Source organism: Acanthaster planci, linkage group LG19 (assembly GCF_054643075.1).
Source record: "Acanthaster planci isolate LZ-2023a linkage group LG19, COTS_SCS, whole genome shotgun sequence".
NCBI lineage: Eukaryota > Metazoa > Echinodermata > Asteroidea > Valvatida > Acanthasteridae > Acanthaster > Acanthaster planci.
This window is the reverse complement of record NC_141795.1, coordinates 421939-448673: the sequence shown is the minus strand read 5'-3', so window position 1 is coordinate 448673 and position 26735 is coordinate 421939. Positions and strand designations below refer to the sequence as shown.

Here is a 26735-nt window from a genome sequence, read left to right as displayed (position 1 = left end):
CATATTTACAACTGTCATATAACTGACAACAAACCATTTCGCGATTGCTGACTGGTTCCCTAGCAAAGCCCAAGAAGAAATTTAAACAAAAAAATAAGTTACTGCCAGATTGCTTTAACGTTATACTGCGAGCAAAAACACGCCCTGGTCGTATAGAGGGCGCACTAGGCCTGACCCGTTGTGAGCTTGTTGCAACATGTGTGTCTTAATTGTTGGAACCATAACGGTGGTTTATGGTGCAAGTGGACATTTAGGCTATGTGAATAGAAGTTGTTGATTTGCGTCTTAAAAATTTCAAAAACACATGAGGCATTTTTCATTATTCAGTTTTATTCAACCTCCAAGTACAGACACTTTTCAAACATGTGACGGAGAGCGCCCCCACACCCAAACCCTTGTGTTGGTTGATCATTACACCCCTCTGTCCGATATCTTGCTGTGTATACAAAACTACAACCAAAAGCCTTGCTGAGGGATGAGCAACATGTAGGCCCTTCATCAGTTCATGGATCAGGTGAAATAGGGAGTATCGCAACAAAAAAGGACCGGCAGGAGAACGAAAATAATATACGTGCAAGTTGATCCGACGCACGTGAGGCGGCCATAGCTCAAGCAGACATCTGGACATACGAAACTTTGTAACGATAGCCATTTAAATGGATGAAATGCATCGATACAGTACTTTGTACAACTGCTGGGAGATTGGGAACCCTGATTTTTGTGATTTTGTGTCTTTTTCCTACTTATAATGACATTTTGTAAATAGTGATTTAAGGGGTAGTTGCGTTCGGGACATGTGAGCGGTGGACTTCTATCTCTTATGGCCTTAGCAACATAGCAGCACCACGGACGTATACGTTCATGAGCTGCTTGCTGTACTGCTCCCATAATAAACAGCCATTTTGGTTCCAAAGTCTGGAGATGACGCTAATCTTTCTACATATAGCTCTGGACCCGTTGTGTTTTGCGTCTTATTCTCTTGACTAGTAAAAATGAACCGGAGTCCTCTTGAAAGTCTATTATGAAGCTCGAGAGAGTGGTTGAACCAATCGATTCACGGCGTTGAACTTGTGGTTTGACAATAATGAGGCTTAAAGGCGGGGGCAGCATCAAAAGGGAGTCAGGGGCGTCTGGGAATAAAGGAAAACTGAGAATAAAAGAAAAAATGAGAGGAAAAGAAATGGCAAAAAAAGACGAAACGGGATGAAAATCCCATTTACGAACAAAATATCTTGGCATTATAATTTATGGTGTTATAAAGACGACAAAATTGCGTTGCGTTGTACCGTCGAACGCAACGCCACAACGGCTCCGTCGCGTCCTGCCGTTGCGCCATGCCGTCACCTCTTCACTGTAAAACGGCGCTTAGAGTTTAAACACATTCCTAAACGTCCGCCTCGTTTCCTGGACAGTATCCTTTTCAATTATCCTTTTTCTTTCAATATTAGTGTGGTTTAGATTGCTTAGGGCTTTGGGCATGGCCATAGAAAGGGCTAATGTAAGTGCGTCCCCTATCTAGTCTGATAAGGGCAAGCCTATGGCAGCACAAAGGCACGACGTGACAGTGGCATCGTATGGTGTTCTATAGCCGCCAAAATTACGTCGTGTCGTCCCGTCGCCCCGACACCACGACACAACGCTACGACAGCTCCGTCGTGTCGTCCCGTCGCGTCGTCCCGTCGCCTCTTTCCTCATTACCTTTGCGCTGTGTTTAATACATCGTGTTTTGCCGTCGCGTCGTGTCGTGTTGTTTCTTGATGATGTCGCGTCGTGTCACCCCGTCTTGCCGTCCCATCGTGCCGTCGTAGCATCGCACCGTGCCGTCGTAGCGTCGCCTGTAATTGTATGGTTTTTATGCAGTGTGGATTAGGCCGTCCCGTCGCGTCGGGGCGACGGGACGACGCGACGCACATTTGGCGGCTATAGAATAACATAGCATCGTGATGTCTTGTCGTGGCGTCGGGGCGATGGAGCGACCATAGAGCAAGGACACAGAGCGACGCACACCATAAAATGACCTCCTTCCACCGTAGATTGTTTGCTACTTCAAGCTTCAACCCCCCCCCCCCAATCTAGCTCTCCACTTTCTTACAGCACCTGCGCTTAAGGGTGTAAACTCCTTAAGGTTGCACTGCTCAACATAGTTACCAGCCCATAAAAATGTGTAAAATCGGTGCTGGGCCGCATGCTGAGTACGCAAAACCCTTTATGCTGGAACGTATGGTCTTCGCGTGCACCCGCGCCCGAACGCGCAACTTGATTGGAAAACTTCTTACTACCAGTGTGTCTTTCTTTCACCGTTGAGGGTGAACTTCAGCTCAGAGCGGACATAGTTCTTTTCAACCTATGAGGGGGTATTTCTCCTGGAGGCGGACGGGTCTGCTCTTTTTACGTCATAGTTGTGTTTTTCCCTACAAGTAGCTGCTGAAATTATGGCTAGCCGTCAGTTCAAAAGTAACAGAATAATTCACAGTGTTAAAAACCCCAAGCAGCTGAATATTAAATGAAAATACAACCTCCTTTAAAATTAATGGGACAAACGCACATTTGGAACGAAACCGAGGTAACATCAAAAACAAAAAAAAAGTGATTTTTCTGCAAATTTTGGCCGCCCGTACAAATTGTAGGCTAAATGGGAGTAGGAGAATTTTACGCTCGTCCAATTAAAATAAAAAAAAGTTTCAATTAAATTCAATTCAAAATACTTTGTTTATCCTTAAAAAGGCAATTACATTATGTTTGGACAGCTCGTTCAAAACACCATAAATGGATTACCAACAAGTAAATTCCAAGTGATTAATTATATTAAAAAAACCACTCACAAACAGTATATACTCGTTGACTATCGACTTAAATTGTGCTACGATAGGCCTTATGCTCGCTATCTGTCCTCAGTACCGTGTGATATGTAATACAGGTACATATACATTGAACGTGCACCCCTACGGTGTACAAACAAATAGGGACTAGGCCTACTGGGGACCATAAGAAATGGTACACAATATGGGACACTCCAGGCGTGCGTTGTATCAAAAACCTACCTGTGTATACGAGAGCATAATAACATTAACATTGCTTATGTGAGATCAAATAACCACACGAAGCTGTAATTTAACCACCCAGTTTTCCGAGCCATGTACACACCTTAGAACTATATAAAAACACAGCTCTACGTACGTACACACGTTATTTACAAGTACATAGTGATTTTTTATTGGTCGCGAAGTGATCACGTGATATGTTACAAGCGCACATTAGGTACAGTATATGTTTGTACATGTACTGTATATGTACTGTACGTGTACGGTACATGTACATGGCCTGGACATGTACATGTACACTGTACATGAACGTGAACCAAACGTTAGAAAAGTATTTGCATATTCAGCAGATTGCGCATGCGCAGTCCTCGGATCAAAGCCCAAGTGCAGTACGACTATTATAAAACACTGTGATAAAAAATGGCAAGCGTTGGATCCTATCTGAAATTGTCATTTACTTATTCATACTTACCTGGCTCAGGAAAAACTGTGATCAATCAGGCAGTTTTCCCACGGCGAGGCCCTGTCATTGCACTTGGACGGGTTGACCCGTGCGATTCCTTCTAATGTTTGGAACTCGGGAGTACAATTTCTGATAGTGGGGACTGCGTTCGCGCTATCCCCTATAAAGAAATCCAAAGACAGATTGAGCAAAATTAGATTGACGGAGAACTTTTTTTGAGTTAACTTTCATCAGAGTATATAGGCACTTTTGGATTTTGATATCATCGTAGACGCGAAAAAGCCTCTGTACCATGATAACTGAATGGAGTTATTCTGCTACTACTTAAAGTCTAGTACAATGTATACATGTACATCTGCATCGCGTTCTGATTTGATTTTTAGTACATGATTGCTGGAGCGGCTCGTTTGGTGAGTCCGTATCATTTCTCAGGGTTGTAGAGATCTGAGTCCGTCCTAAAGGTATATAAATGCTTCAGTGGTTGTCCCCCAGCCTCTACAGCTCTTAAAAACCACCAAAGTACATAACAGTCCGGTGGGGGGCCCTTTTCCCAAGCTATCCCGATGGGGGGGGCCTCGCCACGCGCCAGCCAAGCCGCACCACCACCACAACCCCCCCCCCAAAAAAACAAAATAACACTTCAAAGGCAGCCGAAAGAGGCCTCTGACAAGTTCCAGACAGCTGTCACTGATAAGAAACATTTTTGTAAATAATCCATTAGATTGTACACAAGGGACCACTTAGCACACAGTCCTATGGGAGTAGGCTGGAGGCTGGCTGGATTTTTAAATTTTTTTTCTGGCTAAGGGATGCCCTGGCTATAAAGTGACTAAACTAGGTTTTTCAGCATGAACAGGGGTAGGATATGATAAATAGTTGTTGCATTTGGACAATTCCCCCCCCCCTTTTTTAAGAGAGTAGAGTCCTTTCGTTGTCATTCAAGAAGGCAATATAAAACGTTAATTCTGCTGGTCACATTCTCAAACTTCTGCAAAATAATGTCCTTCTGATGACAAATGATTATCGTTATAAACCAGCACTCAGAGAAGTTCATTTGTTTGATGGTACTATATTTTAAGCATGGTGAGTCTTGTGTTGTTTTTGTGGTTTGGTTTTATTGAGTTTTGATTTTGATAATCGCAGAAAAGCGCGTGCCTCCGTGAAACTGTCATACTGCCCTCTTGCAGCTTGGTGGGAAAGATTGTCTGGTACCTTCATCTGTATATATGTTTTTGAGTAAATACAATGGTAAACAATAATGTCCCGACTATTTCGGAGATGGCAAGATGTTGCGGTGTTGCAGATGCAGATTGCGCAAATGTTTGGCATTTACGTTTGTGATTTTCTGTGCTTCTGTGTGCATCTTGTTTTCGGTATTTGTATTCATTTTTGGTCATAGTAGATTTTCATCGTACTGTGTCATTCAAAGTTGGGTGTGATTTTGCAATTGAGCTGAGCTGAACATGCTGGGCCAAACATGAGGCTGCATCACCGTACTTCCTGAATAAGAACAGCAAAGTACTACTTCAGTGGCCTCACTGATTCATGATGGTACTTCCTGGTGCAGGGCACTTTTCAAATGCTGTTGCATAAGGAACCATCAAACATTGGGAGTAAGTAAGGCCTACAGAGTAGTGCCTTACTGTTCAGGAAGTACATACATAGGCCTAGTAACCTCTATAAAAAACCTTGAGTGTGTACTCGTCGCGTGACCTGAAGCAACGACCGCCATTGCCAACGTGAAAAAATTCAAACATGCTTGGCGCGCACTCGCATGCGGTGTTCGTATTGCTCATAACGTGTGATACGTGTGGATACCTGTCACAGAAGCACATTCTGGTCGCGGCAAAATCAGTTTAAAAGCGGCATGCGGTTATATCACTACTGGGCACTTTTTAAGTTTTAGCTTACTTTTGCCCACAGTACAATGGCAATGGCAACTGCATGTCCATGTCGGCACATGAGTACTGCGTACGTAGAATACGGAGTGCGCCCTCTAGGTTTTTTTTCTGTGGGATTCATAAATGCCACATGTCAGTCCCGGAAATGTGCGATTGAAGAAACATTTCCAAATTCAGAAAATGCCCGCTTCCTAAGTAGGAAATGTTTCCCAATTATGGTAACGATAACGTTTCCCAATTCAGAATTTTGGAAATACAAAATTCAACCACACTAGTGCAAAATTTGACATGTTGGCGATGATAAAAAGTTTCTGAAGTGTGATTTTCGTTTACTTGCGTAAATTTCTGTCTGTGCAAATCAAAATGTTATCTGTGCATTTTCTTTCAAAAGTTGATAACATTCGACCATATAAGCCTAGGTGGTCATATCCCAGTCCATCCCCTCTCTGAGTACCAGCCCCCTCCCCCAACCATGAGTTTTGTCGGCCACCCAAACGACACATGCTGGGTGTGACACTGACTGAAACGGTATCAAAGGGGTTGCAGTTTCACATTTCCCTTTAGAAATGGCACTCTTTACTTGCATATGTACATTTATACTGTGCTGGAAATTTTCTAATTCGGTAACTTGTTTCTGAATCGGAAAATGTTTCCTAATTTGCGCTTTTCCTTGACTAATGCAGGCCTATGGTGTTCCTGACCTTCAGAACCCTGTTCCTATGATAAGGAAACACCGAGGTCATTTTTTTATAAGATGACTGACATTTTGACCTCGGGCATTCATAACTTAATCCTGACAGCTCTAGGTAACTTTGAAGTATATTTAAGTTCAAAACAATTCTCTTAGCTGCTTTGTCAATCAAGCTATTTTGCTTCAAATCAGCTGAAGGTGGAGGCACTTCACCTCTAGTCTGGTTACTAGGTCTGACCATTGGGAATAAACAAAGATTCATTAACATTTATCACAAATCTTCATCCAGGTTAAGGAGCCAGATTAAACTTATTACCCCAAATCCCAAAGTTTATGGTAGTTCATTCACTACCTTGCTGTTTTACCCTATAATTTCCTTTAAAAAATCAGAGCCCTACCCACTTTTCACAAACACAGTCTTTCTGATAAAAGAGGACATATCTAGGTCACTGGTTTTGTTGTTTCCATAGATAGGAAGATGATGCCAAAGATAAGGAACACTGCATGTCTGATAAGATTTACGTAGGCCAATGATCGGATGAAGTGAACCAGTCAGAAATTGAATTTTAAATTTTGTTAAGAAAATTTCTTGAAATGCCTTCTCATCACATCAAATCACAGATGGCCCTACAAAATAATAAGAAATTTTCAAACGTTTGTTAGAAGAAAACAGAAATTGCCCCTAAATGTCTTTAAAAAGAGCAGCAGCTACTTTAGGCTGAAAAATTAATGTGATTGGTCAGTGTGGATGAGCAAGCTTCAAGTACTGACGCTGATTGGCTGATACTGGCTCAGTAGTAAGCACAATCTTAGTCCAAAACAAAAAGTGGTGTTCTTGAAGGGGATTCTGCAAATTTTATTTTTCTGGTTTGGTTTAGCATTTGAATATTGTGAATCATTTTATCAGACACCTAGAATGCAAAACCGTGAGTAGAGGATGGCTTGAATTGGAGGACGTGAAAAATAAAATCAGATTCATGTTTCTCAGGTAGACTGCTTCCATTGGGTCGTGTATAAAATGCAGTACATGTACTTCATTTGTCATCCAAACCCATAATGCATTGTGAATGTTAAAAAGGTTTATTCATGTCCAATCTTGGGGTTATGCTACCCCTGGGGTTCATTGTCACACCTTTCTGAGAAGCGTAATGATGAGCCCCATAGTTTTAGGGGTTGCTGTCATACAAGCCCCATACATTGGCCAGTCTGCTGTACTCGAAAACCTCCGTATCCTTGGCCCTAAATTGCTCATGAACTCTGTAAATTTTCCTACCGGTACTTTCTGAAGCACTTCCCTCTGAGCCCCATATTTCTCACTCAGCTTTGCTCATGCAGGCAGTTTGTTAATTCACCCGAACTGCAAGTCCCCAAGTGTTCCAGTCTGTAAAATTTTGGTCTCTATTTTGTCATTTGAACACTACCATTTGTTTACTACACTGATTCATTCAAGTGTTTGAATGATCAAGGAACACAGATGACTAATTACTTTGTAGGCTTAAGGTAAAAATCATCTCCACCGACGTTCCGAACTCAAGTTATGGGCATTCAAAGTTTGGTTGAGAAATTGGAAGGTCAAAGTTTAACTCACAAGCCATGTGACCCAAAGCACCTTGAACCAAGCAAACCCAGACCTCAAGAAAGACATCAAGGAGGAGCCTTGTAGGGGCACTTCTAATAGAGGGGCCCTAGTAGGATCACAGTAGAAGCCCTCGTGGCAATTTTGGGAAAATCATCGGTTTAGTTTTCTTTCTTCTTCTTTTGAAGGTTTTGCAGTCATTTGACGACCAGGACTTCTACTGGGATGATGGAGCTAATGGTTTTCAGCAGCAGTTCCAGCTTTTTGATCATGTCGACTATGGAGGAGAACTCATTTCAAAAAGTATTGTTTTGCATAAAGCTATTTTTTTTTACCTTGGAACACGCTATGGTCAATGTTGACAGGATTTTTATACCTGATCTCGGTTTTAACATTTCTGGCACTGACTCAAGTGGCTGTATGTTGACGTCAGTTTGTGTCATCTTAAACTCTAGAAGAAGAAGATTTCATGTGATTTTCATTTACAGTGTAATTTATTACTTTAGAGCAATTTCAAGGAGCCTGAAATTCTTCATGATGAATGTTAGGAAGTGACAGTGCACTTACCAATTGTTTGGCCCAAGTAATGTTCTGTTAACACTTCTTTCATTGTTGATAATCTAGCTGGGTAGATACAGGTGCATTACAATCAAAGTTTTCTCTTGTGGTTGGATTGACCAATCCATGCCATGTAATGCAGTGTAAGCGTGCTCTGTGAAAAACAAGTGCTTGCTTCACTTACAAGTGGGGCTGTGCAAGGCTGTGTATATGTCGGATTCATCTCTAGTCCTGCAGGCTTCAACTTTTGCGCAACATTTCTTAAGTTGAGACCCTCTAGCATAGTACAACACCATTTTCTTAGATGGGAGCATCTGGTTGTTCAGTATTTTCCACTTGGCCAAGGTTTTGATTTCCATTTGGTTACCGTAGTAAATATTTAAAACTGATTGTAGAGCTCAAGATGAAGTCAAAGACATAAGCAAAGCTGAGATTTAAGGTGAGTAGGTGAGTAGCCGAGTAGCTCTTCCAAAGGCCCAACAGGAGGTTTGGAGGATTTTGCATGAGTAACGTTTAGGTGGGAAAATGGATCTCCTGCAGTGCTGCCCTGTTACCGTGGCGTTCTTTGCACAAAGAATGTACGATCCAGACCGTGCTTGGGGAGGGGGCAGAATTTAGACGATTCTAGAAGGTTTCTTGGAAGGGAGTTAGGATTAATCCTGCAAACTGTGTGGGGAGAAGTAAGTACGGTAAACTGTAACCCAGAGGCGCAAGAAGGGCATCCTAAAGGAGTGAGTTCTTTTTGAAAAGAGGCTGTTACATGGAATAATGTGCTAAGCTGCCTCATTCTCCCTGGTAATTTGTAGATGGCACAGACCAGCACGACAGCAATAACGTGAACGTCTCCAGCATGGACATCAAAGTACCCATCCTGCTTTGGTGGACCCCCTTCACCGGCGAGCGAGGCAAGGTCAAGACGTGCGGGGCCGACCACTGCTTCTTCACAGTGGACCGACACTTCAGGGACCACCCCAAGACCAAGGCCTTCCTGTTCTACGGCACCGACTTCCGGCCCAGGGACCTGCCTCTGCCCCGGAAGAAACACCACGAGTGGGCCCTGCTCCACGAGGAGTCGCCCAAGAACAACTACGTGCTGGCCCACGGAGAGTGCCTGACGCTCTTCAACCACACGGCTACCTTCAAGCGCGAGTCAGACTTCCCCATCACCACCCAGTACTTGGAGAAACTCTCCGATTTGACGAGTACCAAGTATCTTGTCCCCACACAGTTGAAGAGCACTGGTGGGTTAGCCCCTTTGGCTTATGTCCATTCTGACTGCGACCCACCGTCCGATCGGGATAGATACGTTAAAGAGCTTATGAAGTACATACCCATAGACTCCTATGGGCAATGCTTACACAACAAGGATTTGCCGCCTGAACTGGTTGATCCGCTCACCATGCACAGTGAGGGGCTGTATAAGATCCTGGCACAATATAAATTCAATCTTGCCTTTGAAAATGCAATATGCAATGACTATATTACAGAAAAACTCTGGCGCCCTCTGGTGCTGGGGTCAGTGCCAGTCTATAGGGGGTCCCCGAGTATTCGGGATTGGCTACCAGACAATCAATCAGCTGTCATCGCCGATGACTTCTCCAGTCCCAAAGAACTGGCCACTTATCTCAACCGCCTTGTCAGCAACGACATAGAATATGACAAATACTTGAATTTCAAGAAAGTCGGTGTAGCGAACCGCAGGCTCATTCAAACCATGGAGGCCAGAAAGTGGGGCGTGAACAACGACAATCTCCCAAACTTCATCGATGAGTTTGAGTGCTTCGTTTGCGCCCGGGTTCACGAGAACCTGAAACGCGCCGCTTTGCGCCTATCGCTCAAAACATTCCAGGCATCGGAAGATCACTATAACTGTCCGAGACCGAGAACATACAACAACCTCCAGAGTTTCTGGAGTCCCATTGAGCTGTATCTTCAGATGTATGACAGGGACAAGAAGAAAGCGAAGGCACTCAGAAAGCTTGTCCAAGCAGGGCGAGAATTCTCTCTGAAAGAATTCAGGGAATTAGCATCTGAATAAACATGTTCCATCTAAAAGAAAATCAGTTGAATAGTTTATTTCCAAATGCAGCCAGTACCATTTGGTACCCATTAGAATCCTATCTTTTCTTAGTTGCCGAAAATCAATTTCATTGGATTCTACGTAGTTAATCACAACTCAATACAGCAAAAAGTGAAATGAACTTTACTGTCTATGTTGTTCTTATTCTCCTGTGATCTGAACAGTCAAATCCTCTCTCAAAATGCATTTATTTGAGTAGAATCCTTGAGAGGGGTCTAATCTGAAACTAAAGTTTCATATGTTTCAAATGGGTATTTGGCATTTTGGAAATAAACTTTTCCAGTACTTTTCAAGTTAAGAACCCCTCTGCGGTAAACTAAGGAAGTCCTGAAGGGACCTCTTTTTTTAAATTTTGAATTTCATTTTTGAATTGTCCACCACGATCAAGGCAAGCAATGTATATGCATTACTTTCTTGTATTCCAGTTTTCTCTAGGTAAACAAGAGACAGACATCACCCTCGCTCAATTTCCAAAGTGTTGGATTGAAAACTAGAATTTGGTTTGTGGAGCCCTTGATTTTCATTTGTGGTCATGTATGACAAATGGAGATGTAAGCAGCTGTAACTTTGTGTGTTTTCTCATACTCTTTCCCAGGAGTGTATTATACAAATACATCATTGTTTGAGGGGAAGTAGCGGGAATTACTGGTCCCGAGGTTGTAGGTAACCTTGACTACCTCCCGATGCAAAGTAGAGGGAGGTAGTCAAGCTGACCTACACCGAGGGATCAGTAATTCCCACAATTTTCCCGAAATAAACCATGCTGTATTTGTTTTACTACATTTCATAAATTTTCAAACAGAAGTCTCACGTTACTTGTACTCACAGACGCCATTGTTGTTTCTCAGCTGCTAAATTTCCATGTAATGATAGTGGAGTGCAGATGTGCGTAGAAACAGGGCTTCAATAGTCTGGTGCTGACATACGTTTTGGGTCTTTACTGTAATAGTTATTAGGATACAACTCCAGACTGGTTCCGTAAAGATTATATGACACAGACTACATATTTACACGGCAGGTTCAAGAGGGATTTTTTGATGCTACTAGAAAAAACTACTGCATGGCAGCAAGGCGGATACTCACCGCTATGATGTCACCTGGTCGCGTATCATTTTTACTTCCGTGACGTGAGGCGGAATTGGCCAATGACGCGCTCCAATTTGCTCATGAATATTTATGAGGTTTCATAAATTTTTCTACCTAACAGGCAGTATTTGATGCCACTTGTAGCCTAGCGCCCCTTTGACTTTTTGAGAATTTTATTTAAAATTGTTGGATCTGCATAAACGTCTTTCTGTAGTTACAGATGTTTAGCGTACGTATACAGTCAAACAAGGAAACAACTCTCTTGTCTTGCCAATATGCTTCCTGATGATAGTGATGATACAGACGTGAACAATAGATTCTTGAGATAATATTTTTGGATTAACATATTTTTGTACTGGCATTTTTATAAACAGTGTACGGTAAAATGTGGTTCTCTTAATAACAGTATTGTTACCCGTGGTTCTGCAAAACAGAGCCTAATATTAGCTCCTTAGAATTGAGAAGTTGCAGGACGAATCCAAATTTTCAGGGAGCGGGCAAACAAATTTAGGGAACACATTAATGTTATGATATCTTCACATAATTTTTATAGTCTTTCTGAGGTTTGGGGCTGAGAAAAGGAAATGGAACTGGGCCAACATTTATCCTCTTTTTTTCCGTCATGAAAACCCACAAAAATTGATTCCCATATTTACCGTACGATAGCTAATGAATGCCACCTTCTTAGTTTCTTTGCACGTGTACTTACATAACTTTCAAGGGGGGATGGGGGTTAAGCCCCACGTGAAGAACATGCAAGTATGGTGGCTGGGCACTACCTTCTTCAATCCTGCAAAATTCACCAAGAAGTTTGAGAGGATATCGGAGAGTAAGGAATATGGGTTATTACAGACACCCACCCACCCACCCACCCACACGTACGTTGTGTGCAAGTTCCATTTATTCACCTGTGTTCAAGAAAACTCCAGCTAAAAGCTCTTTCAACTCCCAGTGTGATAACTCCTTGAAGCCGGGTTTTGGATGCTGATTTCGCGAACCTTTCTTTTCATTTTGCCACAAATAACCTCAACTCCAAAATGCCTGGGAAGTTGTTGGTCAGAGAGGGGAAATACTGTAGGTGCATGGACGTGTGCAATTCCACACAGTGTCCTCTAACCCTGCATTGTGTGGACCACTTTTGTGCAGAGCTCTATACTCCACACCTGTGCCCACATTGCAAGGAGACCTATTCACTTGTCAATTAGATTTTCCAAACTAGTTTACACAAGTTCTGTACTAGTTGTATGCATCAAGTTTTACATGCACAAACAAGCTAGTACATGTTGTACAAGTGTATGCTTAGGTTATGTTCTATTGGAACTCATTGGTAACGGAATGTACATGTAATGATTGCTTGTACTTAAATAATAATTTGATAGACTTAAATAATAATTTAATAGATAATTTGCAGACAATGATAGCCTATTCAACATGTAGCGAAGAGTTGGTATCAAAACAGCAAAAGTCAATATGGAAGGCTTGGTGTTAGATCAAAAAGTAGTTAGAGAATACCATTCTGTAGTATAAAATTAGCTATTAATTATAGGGTACTGATTAAGTAGATGACATAAAAAAGCCACTTGTCAAAGTATATAATAAGTCAAAATATATATGCCACTCACCCTGGTTTTTTTTGGGGTACCTAGCATTATATATTTTCATTAAGAGAATTTCAGGATCTTTGTAAATGCTTTTTTTTATATGTTACCAAGTCTTTCATTGGGTATTGAAAGGGTCAAAGAAAAGTCATATTCACTTGTGCACATCTTGTGTAAATTACATTTGTTTAGATGTCTTGTAATTTTTTGTAAATTTTTTACCCTAGAGAAAGACCTTGCTAAGATTGAAACATCAGTTACCTTTCGAGTTTTGTACATTTCAGGTTACTCCAGTCAATGGAATGTTTTTTGTTTGTTGGGGGGAGGGGTTAAAAAAGCCATTTTTCTATTAAAAAAGGATGTCTGCTTTGGAAGTTAAATTTATTTTGTTTCTCTTCAAAAGTCATTTAGTTCAGGAGAATCCAAGAAATAAAGTGGACATTCTTAAAATAACTAGTCTACACTTAACCAGAGTCAGGTCACAAAAGTAGTTTAATGTCATGCAGTAAAAATTTGTCAGATCTTTTTAAAGTGAACTGTAGACGATAGGGTCGGTAAACCAATTTCCTTTTCAAGCGTGTCTGCGGTAGTGGTGGTTTCCAACTTATCACATGCACTGATGCTCTCCGTACCACGGGATATACATGTATATCGGAGGCGGCTGGTTATCTGATCCTGATCGTTGGACTGTGATAGCGCCCTCTTGCGGACCACAAATGCGTGAACGCACGCGGTTTGAGATTTGCCTATCTTTACGTCCTCCTGACCCTCTTTCGTGATCCCGGACTAAAATTGCATTCATTTACATTGTTTTATCCCTCCTATGGAGAAGACGAACACGAATATGAGATCTGAAAATGATCGCGCTGCTACGATCCGTTGTACACAAATACGTAGAAACAGACCTACGTAGAGAATGCCACATTTTCGCGGCATGCTACAAGTTACACGAATAAGAAAAGAAGGGATTAACTACATATTTTGTTTACTGTCAAGTAAAACGAACTTTATGCGGCTTTGAATAGTAATTCTGCCCTTTCCTGGTCAATGCCCACATAAATCCCCCGAAACATCATTGCCATCCGTCGCAGAATTAACCACACACACACACACAAACAAAACATTTCTTCGTTTCCTCAGATATCAACTTCCCCAGGCCTGTTGCCCAAATTGCTTGCAGCCTCTCCACCCTTGTTCTACTGTCCAGTGATTGTGGTTTCCTTCATCAGTATAGTCGTCACGGAGCATTCAAGTATCGTCTGGTAATCAGCTTCAAGTTTGCATCTTCCATCTTACTAGGAGCACCACTGGTCGCCTTGCGTAGTGTGTTCATAGTCTGAGTGTGCTCCGGTGTCGGTAAACGTGGGGCAGATTCCAGTCGCCAAGCGATAAATACGGGCGCGAGACTACCTGGCGAGACACCGCCAAGTCCCGAGCGCTATTTGCCCGGTAACCCGATGATCCGTGTGCTTGTCTCTGTTACATCTCGCGGATTACATGGCGAGTAGGGTTACAGTGGCATCTTTTGTTGCCAAGAGCGACCTGCACTGCTCTCGTACGGAGAAAGGAAATCTGTACGAGAAGTCTTGGAGTCGAGTACAGGAAGAAATGAAATCTTTTGAGCACCAGCTTGGCGTCAAACATCAACCGCATCTTGTCTACAGCAGACGACGGTTGCCATAGTAACGCTTCAAAAAAGATCACTCCCTGTGATATGGAATGACTTCCCTTTCGTTTTGTGATTAATAAAGTAACAGGATCATGGGGGCGTATATGATACAGTTTCGGGAGACGGTGGAAACAATTCCAAGTTTCCCCTCAACTTCATATCAAAACATTAACAAGAAGGACGCACAATTTACAGCCAGAAGCAGTAACGCAAAATGCAGTTAATGAAAAGCGGTTAAATGTACTTTGATAAAACGAAATGAATTGTACTTTAATAAAACGAAATGAATTCAACAAACTGAAAGAAGACTTTCTGAAAAGTAATTTCTGCAATTATAGAAGAAAGCAATTAGACCAAAGTCTTTTATCACTAAACTTTGATAACGTAATTTGAGGGGTACAGTACTGGAGAAGAACAAGTGCACTCCATGACAGGCGCCTTTACACCATTCCTTCAGTAGCTGGCAGCTTTTGTGATCATCAGAGCATGGAGCAAGTAGGCAGTTGCATTGAATGAACGACTGATAACGGAGTCTAACCATTCACTTCACTGCACAATGCACCTGTCCAACGTCCAAACCGGGCTCACGATCTACATGCGCATAATAGATTGCTACCAGTACCAGTCGCACACACATAAAACGTACGGGAACAGCTGGAGTCGCACGATTTCGTGAAGAACCATGATCTGACACACACTGGAATTACACCCTAGAAAAGACCCTTCAAAATGTCGCAGAAAAGCGTCAAACCGGAGAGAAAATCGCCCAAGAATGTGGTCCTCTCGCCCGGCTGCCTTGCACTGGCGTTGAGCCCACTGCAGATCAAGAAGGACACGGACTCGGAAAGTTTGAAGTCGCACCACCACCACCACCACCGCAAAGTAGGCAAGGAGTTGTTCAGGGATTTCCAGCGGGAGAACAAGCACAGCTTCTGGAACAAGCCGCTGGCCGAGAGCGTTAAAGAGGTGGCATTTCTGGGCTTCCTTGAGCCTTGGGTGCTCCTGATTAGAGGCAGCGAGAAGGAGTTAGATTGCCTGAGAGAAGCCTACGCAAGGAGGGTGCTGAAACCCCCCAAGAATTTCACCATCGCAAATTTGGGTAAGTAAAACAAGCTAAAGAAATTCACTGATGCAGATGATCGCGAAAAGCAGTGCCCCTGGCTTTGTTCACAGGGGATATCCGATTATCTCCTTATGGTTGACTTTTATTTACTGTGTGATTGACAAGCCAGACGCAGAATGGGCGATTCTCTCCTTGGATAAATTACAAATGGATTAAGTATCCATTAAAGAAAGCTGAGCTTTTACTGGGAAACCATCCACATTCTTAGTAGTTTGTCCATCATTGTACTTTATTCACATTAAAATTACCTAAAATCTGTAAATTATAGCCTCATAGAATGTCATATGTTTAATTAAATTCCAAAACTCAGTGCGAGTAATTTTTATCTCAAAAAAGATAGAATGTCAAACCAATGTACATCCGTACAGTGGAAGGTAAAAAGTATGCTGTGGCTAACAGTGCACGGGTATGTAAGTTCCTGTGCAAATGAGCTAATTGTTAATTGATTGTAAAAAAAGGAATTTTTCTTGAATTTGCCCAGTGAAATATGCACTTCCATTATGCATTTTTACAAAATATTAATTGCAGATTTGAATAGTATAGTGTAAATTGGTGATTCCAATCAGGTAAATGTGGTGAGACTTTCTGATGAAAAAACAATTTTTTGGGGAGGGGGCTGTTTGCTGATTTGAGTTTCACATGACAGTTGCAAAACATGATGAACTGCAGCATTAATGTTATATCCTCTTAAGAGAAGAGGCAGCTTTGTCTTAAGTAAGGTTTTCCATTATTTGTTGGCGGAAAAATTCCCTTTGAAATGTGGAAATGTAGCGTAAATGTACACGTAGTGAAGTGAAAGAGTGAAGCTCTCTTATTTCCTCGTGATCTAATCACACTTAAATGCCCTTCTGTTGATGTTAAGACCTGCATTAATGCTGTAAACCCCCTTCCTGTGTGATGAACCCTACTGATGAATACAGTGGTAAGGCCTGCTCCTAAACAGATGTAATGTTTATTGATTTATTTGATCGCATTTGCTGGGTTTGTCAATATGTTCCCCTATAACAATAACAAGCAAAGGTGCAAACTGGGTCGTGGAGCCACACTTCCAACAAACACTGTATTGATTTGCCGTTCATATTCAAAATATAAACAAACACCGTATGGTTCTGTTGTGTATCTGCTGTCTGGTTTTTATTCCCATTTAACATGATGATGCATTCCGCAGAAAGAAAGTGTAATTAGGTATGAAATCTCCTGATAAGGTCCCAAAGTGGATTTTTAAATGTTTTTTTAAGAAGTTAGCAGTTGGTTGAATGGTCAGCCCTCAGAAACTAGTTGAAACAGTTTGGAGTGTAAATGGTGACTGATGGTATAAAATTAGTCCTCAATTTGAGACTCTCAGTGAATTTATTGCATATTTTGAACATACAAAAGTGGCTCCCTCCCCAGCAGTGTGTGTATGAAGTAGCAATTGAAAAGAAACATCCGCAACTTAGTCTGCGTATGTACCGTATATTTGCACATCCCCTCTATAATCTCGCTACCAGAGTGGTGCAGAATTGGCCCTCGTTTTCAACTGCAGGCACGAGCGAGTATAGTTTTGCGTTCAACATTGAAAGATTAAATTGGTGTGGCTGTCTGTCCTCAAATACATGTGTTCAGAATGGCAAGTCTGGTGCAAGGTGGAAATTATAGAAAGAAGTTGTATTCTACATAAAGTATTCTACATAAAGTAGGCCTGAGTTTGTCTTCGTCTGTTTCCTTCATGACAGATTTCAGTCAGATGAGCGGTATGTATGCACACGTGCACTGTATATGCGCTATACGTTTCTTGATGTAATTGTAAATCCTGCCTAAGAACTCTTGCGATTCAGAAACAACCTCTTCCAAATCCAGATTATACCATTGTGTGGGACTCGTACAGCCATGTACATGTCAAGAATATTCAAGGGACACATTATAGGGCCTCCTGGCAACCAGGTCCAGGTTTAATGCATAGGCAACCAGTAGAAAGACACTGGACCCAGACCCATTCAAAAAATTGAACACTCGATAAACACCACAGTTTTATCTGGGTGGACAGGGAGTTTGTTTGTTCTTCAGATTGGCTGGTGGATTATTCAATGCACGAACTGGTCTCGGAGTCCCAAGTTGTAAGTCTCTGTTATGTCCTTATGTACACAATTGTGAACAAAATTCTGGAATGGTGCAAACTTCAAAGGTTCGTGACCATTCAAATACGTTCAACAAACATCATTATTCGGCACACCTACCTGTTTTTTATTTGAGTGATCACAGTTAAGCCTTCAAAGTGGAACACCTAAAATCCACTAACAATATTTTCTGAGGGATTTTTTGTCGGTTGCACTATTTACTGGGACGGATCTTGGTGTATTTTATCTGTAATGAAAGGAAACCTTCCCGGAAAGAGCCTTAGTTCATTATATAAAGATAAATGCTGATGAGATCAGAAGTGCTTGTGGTGGGTCCTCACAATAATGTAGTCTCTGTGTGCTTTCTTGCCACCCAGAATATCCGGGTGTCAGGCCTGGGTCAAGCCTGAGATTACTCTCAACCCCTTTCACATTGTCGTAAGAATCCAATATGGCTGCTGAGCATGTCCAGCATTCTATCCAGGTGAAACTCTGCCCCGTTGGCAAACATGGTCAAGAGGCTGTAGTTTATGGGGAAACTGAACAATGGCGGCCTGCTTAAATTGATATTGGAGTGAATGGACAACTTGACACCTTGCCAACCTAACCAGGGTTGGATTCCTTTTGGGGGGGCAGCTTACTTGGGTCCCAAGCTGATGTCCTCCTTATACATGCAAGGTGATATGTAAATTGTAAACACCATGTATGTAATTTTGTGGACGTGTCCAGTTAACGTCCTTGTATTACACATGTACACGTATCAGTAGTCAGGAAGATTTACATATATATCCTTTACATATTTGAAAACCAAATATTTAGAGAGACAGCTACAGAAAGTACAGCCCCAAATGGACATCTTTAATAATTGTTGACGGATCACCCTCTTGTCTTTGATACCTTCATTATTGAATTATGGTCCATTCTGAGTGGTTGCCAGGAAACAGGAAGCACTCTATGGAAGACAGTCAACCAATGGAGCACGCACTGACATGATAAATCTTCCGATCTGCAAAGCGGCGATCTAAACAGTTGTCCATATCTCACAGATAACGTTGACTGGGATTATATTGCAATTAATCATTAACAATGGTAATATATGTGCACTCTGGAATTCCTTGTCTGTACAACTTCTGAGAAATGTAGAAGAACATTTTGTATTTTCTCTGTTTTTTGGTTACCTTTTATCCCTGTGAGTCTCTTTAAGGGTCGTTAAGTTTAAAGTTGAACATTAAGTGTGCTGTTAGGCCCCTGGGATGGTTTGAGAGAGATAAAGAAAAAAAGCTTCCCTGAATTTGGGCAGCATCCTCATTGGAAACTATTGCTTTTTCATGTCACATTCGGGGATCCAATCTCCCTGTGAATTCCATATCTCCTTACAGTAAATTCACAGGTCTTGTTCACACCCTACAGTTAAGAAGATACTTTCCAACACTGCTGTGAACAAATGTTCCCCAGGAGAACCACACAGGCTGCAAGGACCTGCCAAGTCGATCGAGTGATTTTTTCTAGAGACATCAAATGTCGACTGCTCTGTTAATGAGCACTTTTTGCATCTCTACTGATAACCCAGCAGTCAGTGAGCTTTATCAGCCAGCTAGTTAGAGTGTCAGGCATGGCTTGAATTCCTTCGTGGGCTGGCCTTTCTCAGAGTTTCTCAAGCGAGGAAAACTTGATGAGGATGTTTTTTTTTTCCTCCTGTGAGGGAAGAGAATGACCTCAAGAGGGAGACATGGATGGTAATGTTAGTGTATTGCATGTTTTTATGCATTAGATGACACGCTCTTGGAAGTTCTTGGTCTGGCCACGGACCCAAAGGATGGGGGCCAGAGAGAGGTGTTCCACTTTTCACAGTGCATGATTTGACTAACCATACTACTTTGATCTAGTGCATGATTTGACGAACCATACTACTTTGATCTAATACTGATGTGTGGTTGTCCATTTCAATAAAAAAATGTAAACGTTCCTCTTTCCATAGGCAAAGAGACAATATATATTTTTGGGGAAACAAATTCTAAAGTCAGTAAATTTGGTTATTGCAAGGTTCTTCTTTGGCTGTTATGTTTCAACAGTCACATGGAACTTCCACAGAGTGTTTTGGGATGTCATTTTCATCCAGGATTCCATTTGAAACATACTTTGTCGTGTGGTTGGTAAGCAGTGTCTCCAGAAGAAATCTTGCTGTTCTTTTATTGCTGGATTGAATGAGTAGGCCTACATGCTCGTGCAGCAGTAATGACATTATTCAACCAGTTGAAATGCACTGTCAGATTTCTTTGAGCCAAATTAGAAAGAACCTAGCTACACGTACTTTAGTTGGTACAGACTGTGGTGGTCATGACAGTCATGATGCCATTCGACCAACTGTAATGCTGAATGTCGTGGGGGGAGGGGAGGGAGACTTGGCACCTATGACTCATGGGTAATAAGACAATATCACAGGTGAGACGTACGCTTTTTACCCAGCCATTCAGAAGTGATGAGATTTGTGGTCTCATCAGCGTCTTACACAATGTTCCATGGCTGGCTGTCATAAATGGAGAGGATGCGCTCGGAAGCAGCATTGCCGACTCAGGCGTGGTGCCGGCCACTGCCAAGCGCGTCCTGAGAATACAGCAACAGGACAGACTGGTGTATGCATGCATTTCTCATCGAGAGGCATGTGTCATCAGGTGCACATTGGTTGATGGTTGAGTGATGTCAGCGCTTGTCAGATTATTCGAGTGTCGTGTAATCTCCGGCTTTTGTACCGGTATGTGCCGTGGTCTGGAGTACGGCACATAGTCATCACAATTATCTGCTCTGACACCATGTACAATGCTGTCTTTAATTCAACCTGACTAAGCCAATTATGCATTTTGTTGATTGAAATGAGAATAATACATGTATGTTTGGAATGTTCCTAATTAATCCCAGTCGGCTGTATCCAATACCCGGTTTTGCATTGACCACAATTTGGGAGTGACATAAAAACTCTAAGAGTCTGAGAACCATCACTTTGTCTCAGTTTGGTAGTGCAGGTACATGTAGTGTAGAGAATTTGTATTATGCAAATTTTTTTTGGCGGGGGAGGGGGGTAGATTTAGAGATTTCTGTTTGGGATAACTTGTGTGTAGCCAAGGAACTAGGAACTGAATTTTTTCAGTGCCTTGGATGACATCATTGTTCTGCTCATGAATATGCAAACATGCATTAGCATAAAACCAAACAAGCATCAAAATATGGGTTAAAATTGCAAAACAAAAAATTTTAAAAAGCTTAATTGAAACCCAAAGATGCAATTTCAAGGGTTTTTTAGTAATATTTATAAAAATATTTCTATTTCCTGGTTCCTTTAAGAAAAATAATGAACAGAAATTACCAGTGATAAACTTGCCAGATAAACTGTCTGCTTATAAAGGAATTTTGTTGGTTTGTCAGGGTAAAAAGAGAATCTCATGAAATGAATCTTCAGAGACACTGCCATGGTTAGGTACAGACCTCCTATCTGTAGCCTGCTCCATTTCAACCAAGGAAAAGAGATTGCTGTAGCGAGCATCATGTATCCAAGATCTTACTTGATTACTCAAATGATAAAGGGCAGACCCATCAACACTTTTGAGCGGATATTAAATTCAGTCAGACATTACTGACATCACCGATAAGATATTTGATTTATCTTGTTAATTTAGCCACAAGGGGCTTCCCAGCCAAAAGACCCTAGTGACAGACAGTTTGACGGAGTTGATGGATACAGTAATTAAAGTTGCTATCTTTGATCAAATCAGAAGATAGTTTAAGGGTTGTGGCTGGATAGGTCTCCTTAAAAGTTAAATGAAGATGACGGTTGCTGAAACCATGACAGTTTGTGTGTATAATTTGGCTTGTTACATTAAAAACAACCTCCACGCTAATGTTATTTGTCCAGCACTCACCATGACCTATCCCCCTTTCCCTTAACATGTAAACCTCAGTTTTGCCTCAGTCCTCACTACCTCAGTCTTTGATTGCTACGAGCATCGAACGCTTTAGCAACACAAGCTTGCAAGTATTGCCTTTTCAGTAGAAAAAAGATTAGAAAGAAGGGCAAAAGAGGAAAAACTAGACCGCAAGAGGAGAAGATTTAGCATTCAGGAGGGCAAGAATTGAGCTGTTGGGTGACAGAGAAACTGACCGATGGGACACACTTGGTTTGCTTAGCTCTTGAGGTATCTCAGCCAGACAAATTCAGGGGGGAATATATTGCTCTCTGGTTAAGTCAACATTTTCCTTGGGCAAGTGCTGGGCTTCTCCCCATGGAATTGGCAAAATCTCTTGTACGTGTACTAAGGTGTGTGGGGTGAGTGGAAAAACCTTGTTGTGCCGCTCCAGATAAGTTTCAAGATTTGCTGGGTCGGCGACAGTCTTCCATATTGGAGGAGTCTGCGAAAAGTGGCATTTTTAACTGATGGATCTGTGAAACCCTATGGTGAAACCGATCCGAAAACTGATTTGACGTTGGAGCACAGAAGTCATTTTAGTAAATGCGTGTGAGCACTTTGTGGACCTTTCATGCGTAAACATTCCGATAAATTCTTTCCAGTCCTCTTCAGGTCACTTTTTCTAGTGTGTACAAATGTAGCCGCATGTGCTGGAGAAGTGCAATTGTTGTAGGGACATGACTCAGTGAAACAAATTCCTGCAAGTAGGAGCTGCTTCAGTAAATTTTTCGGGGATACTGAGGTTTGGTTTGGCTATAGGGTAACGTGCAATAGTTCAAAGCAACAAAAATTTCAGTGACTTATTCTGTACTTTACCTCGGGTTGAAAGAGGTCAGGTTGAGGAGAAGAGAGTGGAATCCGAATTTTTTTTTTGTTATAGAAGTCTGGAGAAAGCTAAGAGCAATTCCAGTTTTTCAGATTGACCATTACCTCTCTCGGCAACTAAGCACGCTGAGCACAGCAGAGTTGAGGAATTTCTCCGAAAATGCATCCCATACAGGGCAAATTGATCAAACACTTGACTCTTTCACATCCAAGGGGCGAGTTGGAAGGGAGGCTGCTGAAATCGCATTCCAGGGAGAGGGAAGGGAGGGGGGGTCAATGCATGCTGAATTGGACACTTCAGTTCCCTGGGATCTTGCCTACAGCTGTACAGCTGAGATTGAGTCTGAGGCCAGCAGGTTTCATTTGGAAGCGCCTCCTTTTTTTTTTCTTTCTGTTTTAGATGTGCACTGTTTGCAAAAGCCTTGGAAGTTTTTAGAAAGTTGCCGGCATGTCAGAACTGTTGTGTATCAAGGTTTTGGTTACTAAAGCCTGACGGGTCACTGTAAGCAACCAGAACCTCTGCCTTTGCCACTTTTTATTGTAAAATGTAAATCGTAAAAAGATAAAATATAGTAAAAATAATATGCTAGCGTTTGATTTACATCAGTAGAATGAGGAATACATCTGCCTTTCTGACATTGGTGAAAAGTAAAATTGGATGCTCTGTTACGTAGCCATGAATTGGTCATACCATTATTCATGGTTCAGTTCATGTAAACGTTTGTATCATACAGGGGGAAAAGTCCTGTTTGTGTTTCATAAGCAATATTTATCTTTGCTGTTAAAAAAATTTATCAACATGTTCACATCAGTATACTGGTATCTATTCTATACGATTATAAATGTTGGCTGATGGTAACACTCATTAAAAAGGTTTGACTAACCAGAGAAGAAGTTAGTGATTACTTTTCATAGGAACAAAATATCAAAGTTCAGTGTTGTGTAAGGCAGTGGTATGGAGGTACGGTGACAGAGTACAGTATGTTGTTTCTTTCGCCGACTTAATGGTCGCCAACTGACTTGATGATATTCAGAACCATTTTTTTTGTTGGGGGGGGGGTTCTCCCTTTGACACTTCTCGTTAGTCACATCTGCAGACTGTTCATGGCCCATTGCCTGCTGATGGGGCTGTTCATCAGTCCACTAGCTATAGCAGCTCATCACAAGTACATGTAAGTGCGGTTGTCGCACTGGGCATTTTGTGGAGGTACATGTAATTACACATGCAGCAGAGGATATTCATGCACTAGTTTCCCCCTGGTCAACACTCAAGTTGTCCTATAAAAACAACAATCTGCTTGTGTTTTCTTAGCTCTGTTGCTGGTTCCAAAATGTTGGACCAGAAAGTGAGCTGCTTACTCATGTATAAATTTTACTGAAAAAGAAACTACAATGTACAGTGTTTCAGGTTTCAAATTCAACAGACATGTGCTTACGATGTGTACATACATTCAAGTACTTTTTTTTAAGAGAAAAAAGATAGTTGCAACAAAATTTGAATGTATCTTAAGTTTCCAAAATGCTTTAAGCATAGCATTTGAGTTGAAATAGAATAATTAATCATTTTACGTAGGCTTCATTTTTTTTTTCATATGTCTGTGATTAAAAGAATACAGGATATTCCAGTCTCTGTAATAATTTTGTGATTGTGACTGAATCGAACACGTGAAATTATAGATAATGTATGCGCGAAAGCACTGCTCAGAGGGCACAATTAAGCTCGGGATCAGTCCCCCTCAATCCACACCTACATGTAGATGTCCACATCCCCCCCTCCCCTGAGACTGACAAGTCAGTGAAGAAGGCGTGAATCAATTAAAGGGAGTTTTTCTCTCCGCCTTCTTGATTCACCACTTATTAGCCAACACGAGTTTTATACTCCCCAGTGACTCGGGGTCCTTGGTAATTCATTACCACTGTGAGTCAATTAGGATAAGGATTTTGGAATGCTAATGAAAAACGTTCCACTTATGGCATCTATATAAGGATAAAAAATGTTTCCTGGTGCTCTTACATAGAATTGCATGTATGGAATTATGATACTGCCCAATCAGCCTGTTTTATTACATGTAGAATTTCATATTTTTGTTTGTAAAGGTATATGGGATAGGATTATTGTTTGCCCACTTAATTGGCAACGTTCAGTTCCACACAGAAGTGAAAATTGGTCATGCCGCTGCCCAGCACTCACTTCATTTTTATTCCTAATTTATAAGCAAAAGTCATTGCAAAAGTGGAAGTGAAAATGAAAAGCAATGATTATACATATCCATATTATTTGTACTGTGTTTATTATTTAGATATGATATTGAGGTTGATAACAGTGTGGCCAGTTCCCACTTTTGTGTGGAATTGTCCCACGTCATTTGGTTGTTTACAGGTATTGAGAAAATCTTAAAAATATGTTCAGGCTTGCCATGAGGTGAACTTCAAACTCACGAGTTCTTGTCCAAGCCCAATGGACCCAATCAGGTTGAAACATTAGCAAGGTATGTCAACATGAAAATGAACGGTGCATTTATATGTTATTGCGATGCATTTGATAATTAAATTGACCAAATGTAACGCACAACACCTTTCTGCTCTCAGATCCCCCGTTGTTTTTCAAATGGTTTTGTGGTATTTATTATTTTTCTAGTTAAATGTGAAACCCTGCGGGTACCTCCACTCACTCAGTACCAAATATTAAATCGCACACTTCTACCTGCCCATATTTGCAGTCATATCCATGCAAGTGTTACCCATATGGTACAAAATTTACCACTGGACCACGTGTAAATGTGAATGGTGGACCTGTTAGTGTTGCCAATCCAAAACAAATAATTTATCATAACTGTGCACACGTGTGTACTTTTTTACAGTTGTGTGCTCTCGGTGAGTGGACACGATCCTTTATGAAGCCAACCACAATTTATCCTATACTCGACCACTTCCTAGCCCCCCCCCGCCAAAAAATGCTTTCAACCCCATCCGACCAGAAGTAATGTCGCAGACCCCAGGCAGGCGTCTGGTTGGCTGCCGCATATATCCCGGCGGAATTCTTGTTGGAGTAGAGAAGAAAACCTGAAATGCGGCATGAAATCCAAGGCCGCCGATGGAGATTAATAATGAATTGAATTGACAAATGAATACAAGTAGATTCCAGGCAGGCACAGGAGATGTCAGGGTACGTGTTGGTCTGTTTGGAGTCCTTTGTGTAGGTTGGACGGCAATGCGGTGTGATGTGTGTATCATTGTTGGTAGTTTGAGACATGCCACACCTTATAGGACGAAAATAGCTTTCATGAGGAAAAAAATATTTTATTTCTAATTCCGTAAAGTATTGTCTGAGACACACCTACTACATGACTTTACTGGTTTATAAAATGACAGACTTGAGTTCATTATCAGGAGAAGAGGCACACTTTCTTTAAAAGTCTGAGGAAGAAAGGACATGACTGTTTGAAGATACTAGCTTCAACCGCTGCATGAAATGTGCACGGTACCTCCTCAGAACGTGCATTCAGGATGAGAAATCGATCCGAGAGAGCAAACTAGAGCAGAAATAAATTTCATAACCTGAAAACTGTTGATATGCCATGAAAATTTATAAGTTATTTCCCATTGTCAGCCAGAGGGTGCAGTGCATACATGACAACCCAGCTGTGCAAGTCTTATGTACTGTCTGTGCGTTCCTGTTACTCAACAGCACGTTATTCTGTTTACACCAGTACACTTAGATACTTTCTCGTTAACTTTTTCGCGCGTTTGCATTTCTCACAGATGAAATCACCACAGACGTGCATTAGGTTCAGATTTTTACCGCAGTTGAAGATATTTTGTCCACTTCAATAGAAGGACCACTATACAGAAGAAACTGATAATTACTGGCTGCAGTTTGCAGCTAAAACACAACCGCACTGGAGCACCGGCCGCGCTGTTCGCTTCCTGTCCGTGATTGGTTGTGCAAATTTGCCCTGCACGCTGTCGTGGCAGGGATGCCAGTGTTTGCCAGTGTGACCATTAGTGAGTCTGAGCTGTCTGCTCGGTCCACACATTAAACTCCAGATAGCAGATTGCTGGCTAAGGC

The 26735-nt window shown here is 41.6% G+C and overlaps 2 protein-coding genes and 1 non-coding gene across 4 annotated transcripts in view; all 3 read left to right on the top strand.

The window, feature by feature from the left end:
- Positions 1-3505: 3505 nt before the first annotated feature.
- Positions 3506-3667, top strand: LOC147795943 (U1 spliceosomal RNA). Its single transcript, XR_015423406.1, has one exon. It is a non-coding gene; the product is annotated as a U1 spliceosomal RNA (small nuclear RNA).
- A 1096-nt stretch (positions 3668-4763) lies between these two features.
- fut10 (fucosyltransferase 10) lies at positions 4764-13374 on the top strand. Of its 2 annotated transcripts, none has more exons than XM_022224532.2 (3): positions 4764-4877; positions 7861-7975; positions 9037-13374. In XM_022224532.2, exons 1-3 carry the CDS (start codon positions 4791-4793, stop codon positions 10266-10268), a joined length of 1434 nt encoding a protein of 477 aa, XP_022080224.2. In that variant the 5' UTR covers positions 4764-4790; the 3' UTR covers positions 10269-13374. The 2 variants fall into 2 exon arrangements, with proteins under 2 accessions (XP_022080224.2, XP_087005297.1); XM_087149171.1 differs by lacking the exon at positions 4764-4877 and adding an exon at positions 4886-5117.
- A 1118-nt stretch (positions 13375-14492) lies between these two features.
- The window catches only part of LOC110981387 (uncharacterized), a 43192-nt gene continuing 30949 nt past the window's right edge, over positions 14493-26735 (top strand). The window contains exon 1 of the mRNA XM_022238965.2: positions 14493-15762. Within this exon, the coding sequence (XP_022094657.2) occupies positions 15393-15762 (370 nt within the window). The 5' untranslated portion in view covers positions 14493-15392. The remainder of the gene's footprint in view (positions 15763-26735) is intronic.

Excerpts from the sequence above, each read along its gene's own strand:
- fut10 (XM_022224532.2), top strand. The coding sequence starts at position 4,791 with ATGTTGCGGTGTTGCAGATGCAGATTGCGCAAATGTTTGGCATTTACG. Across the intron at positions 4,878-7,860 it reads CTGTGTGCATCTTGTTTTCG|GTTTTGCAGTCATTTGACGA; the intron begins GTATTTGTATTC and ends CTTCTTTTGAAG. Across the intron at positions 7,976-9,036 it reads AGGAGAACTCATTTCAAAAA|ATGGCACAGACCAGCACGAC; the intron begins GTATTGTTTTGC and ends GGTAATTTGTAG.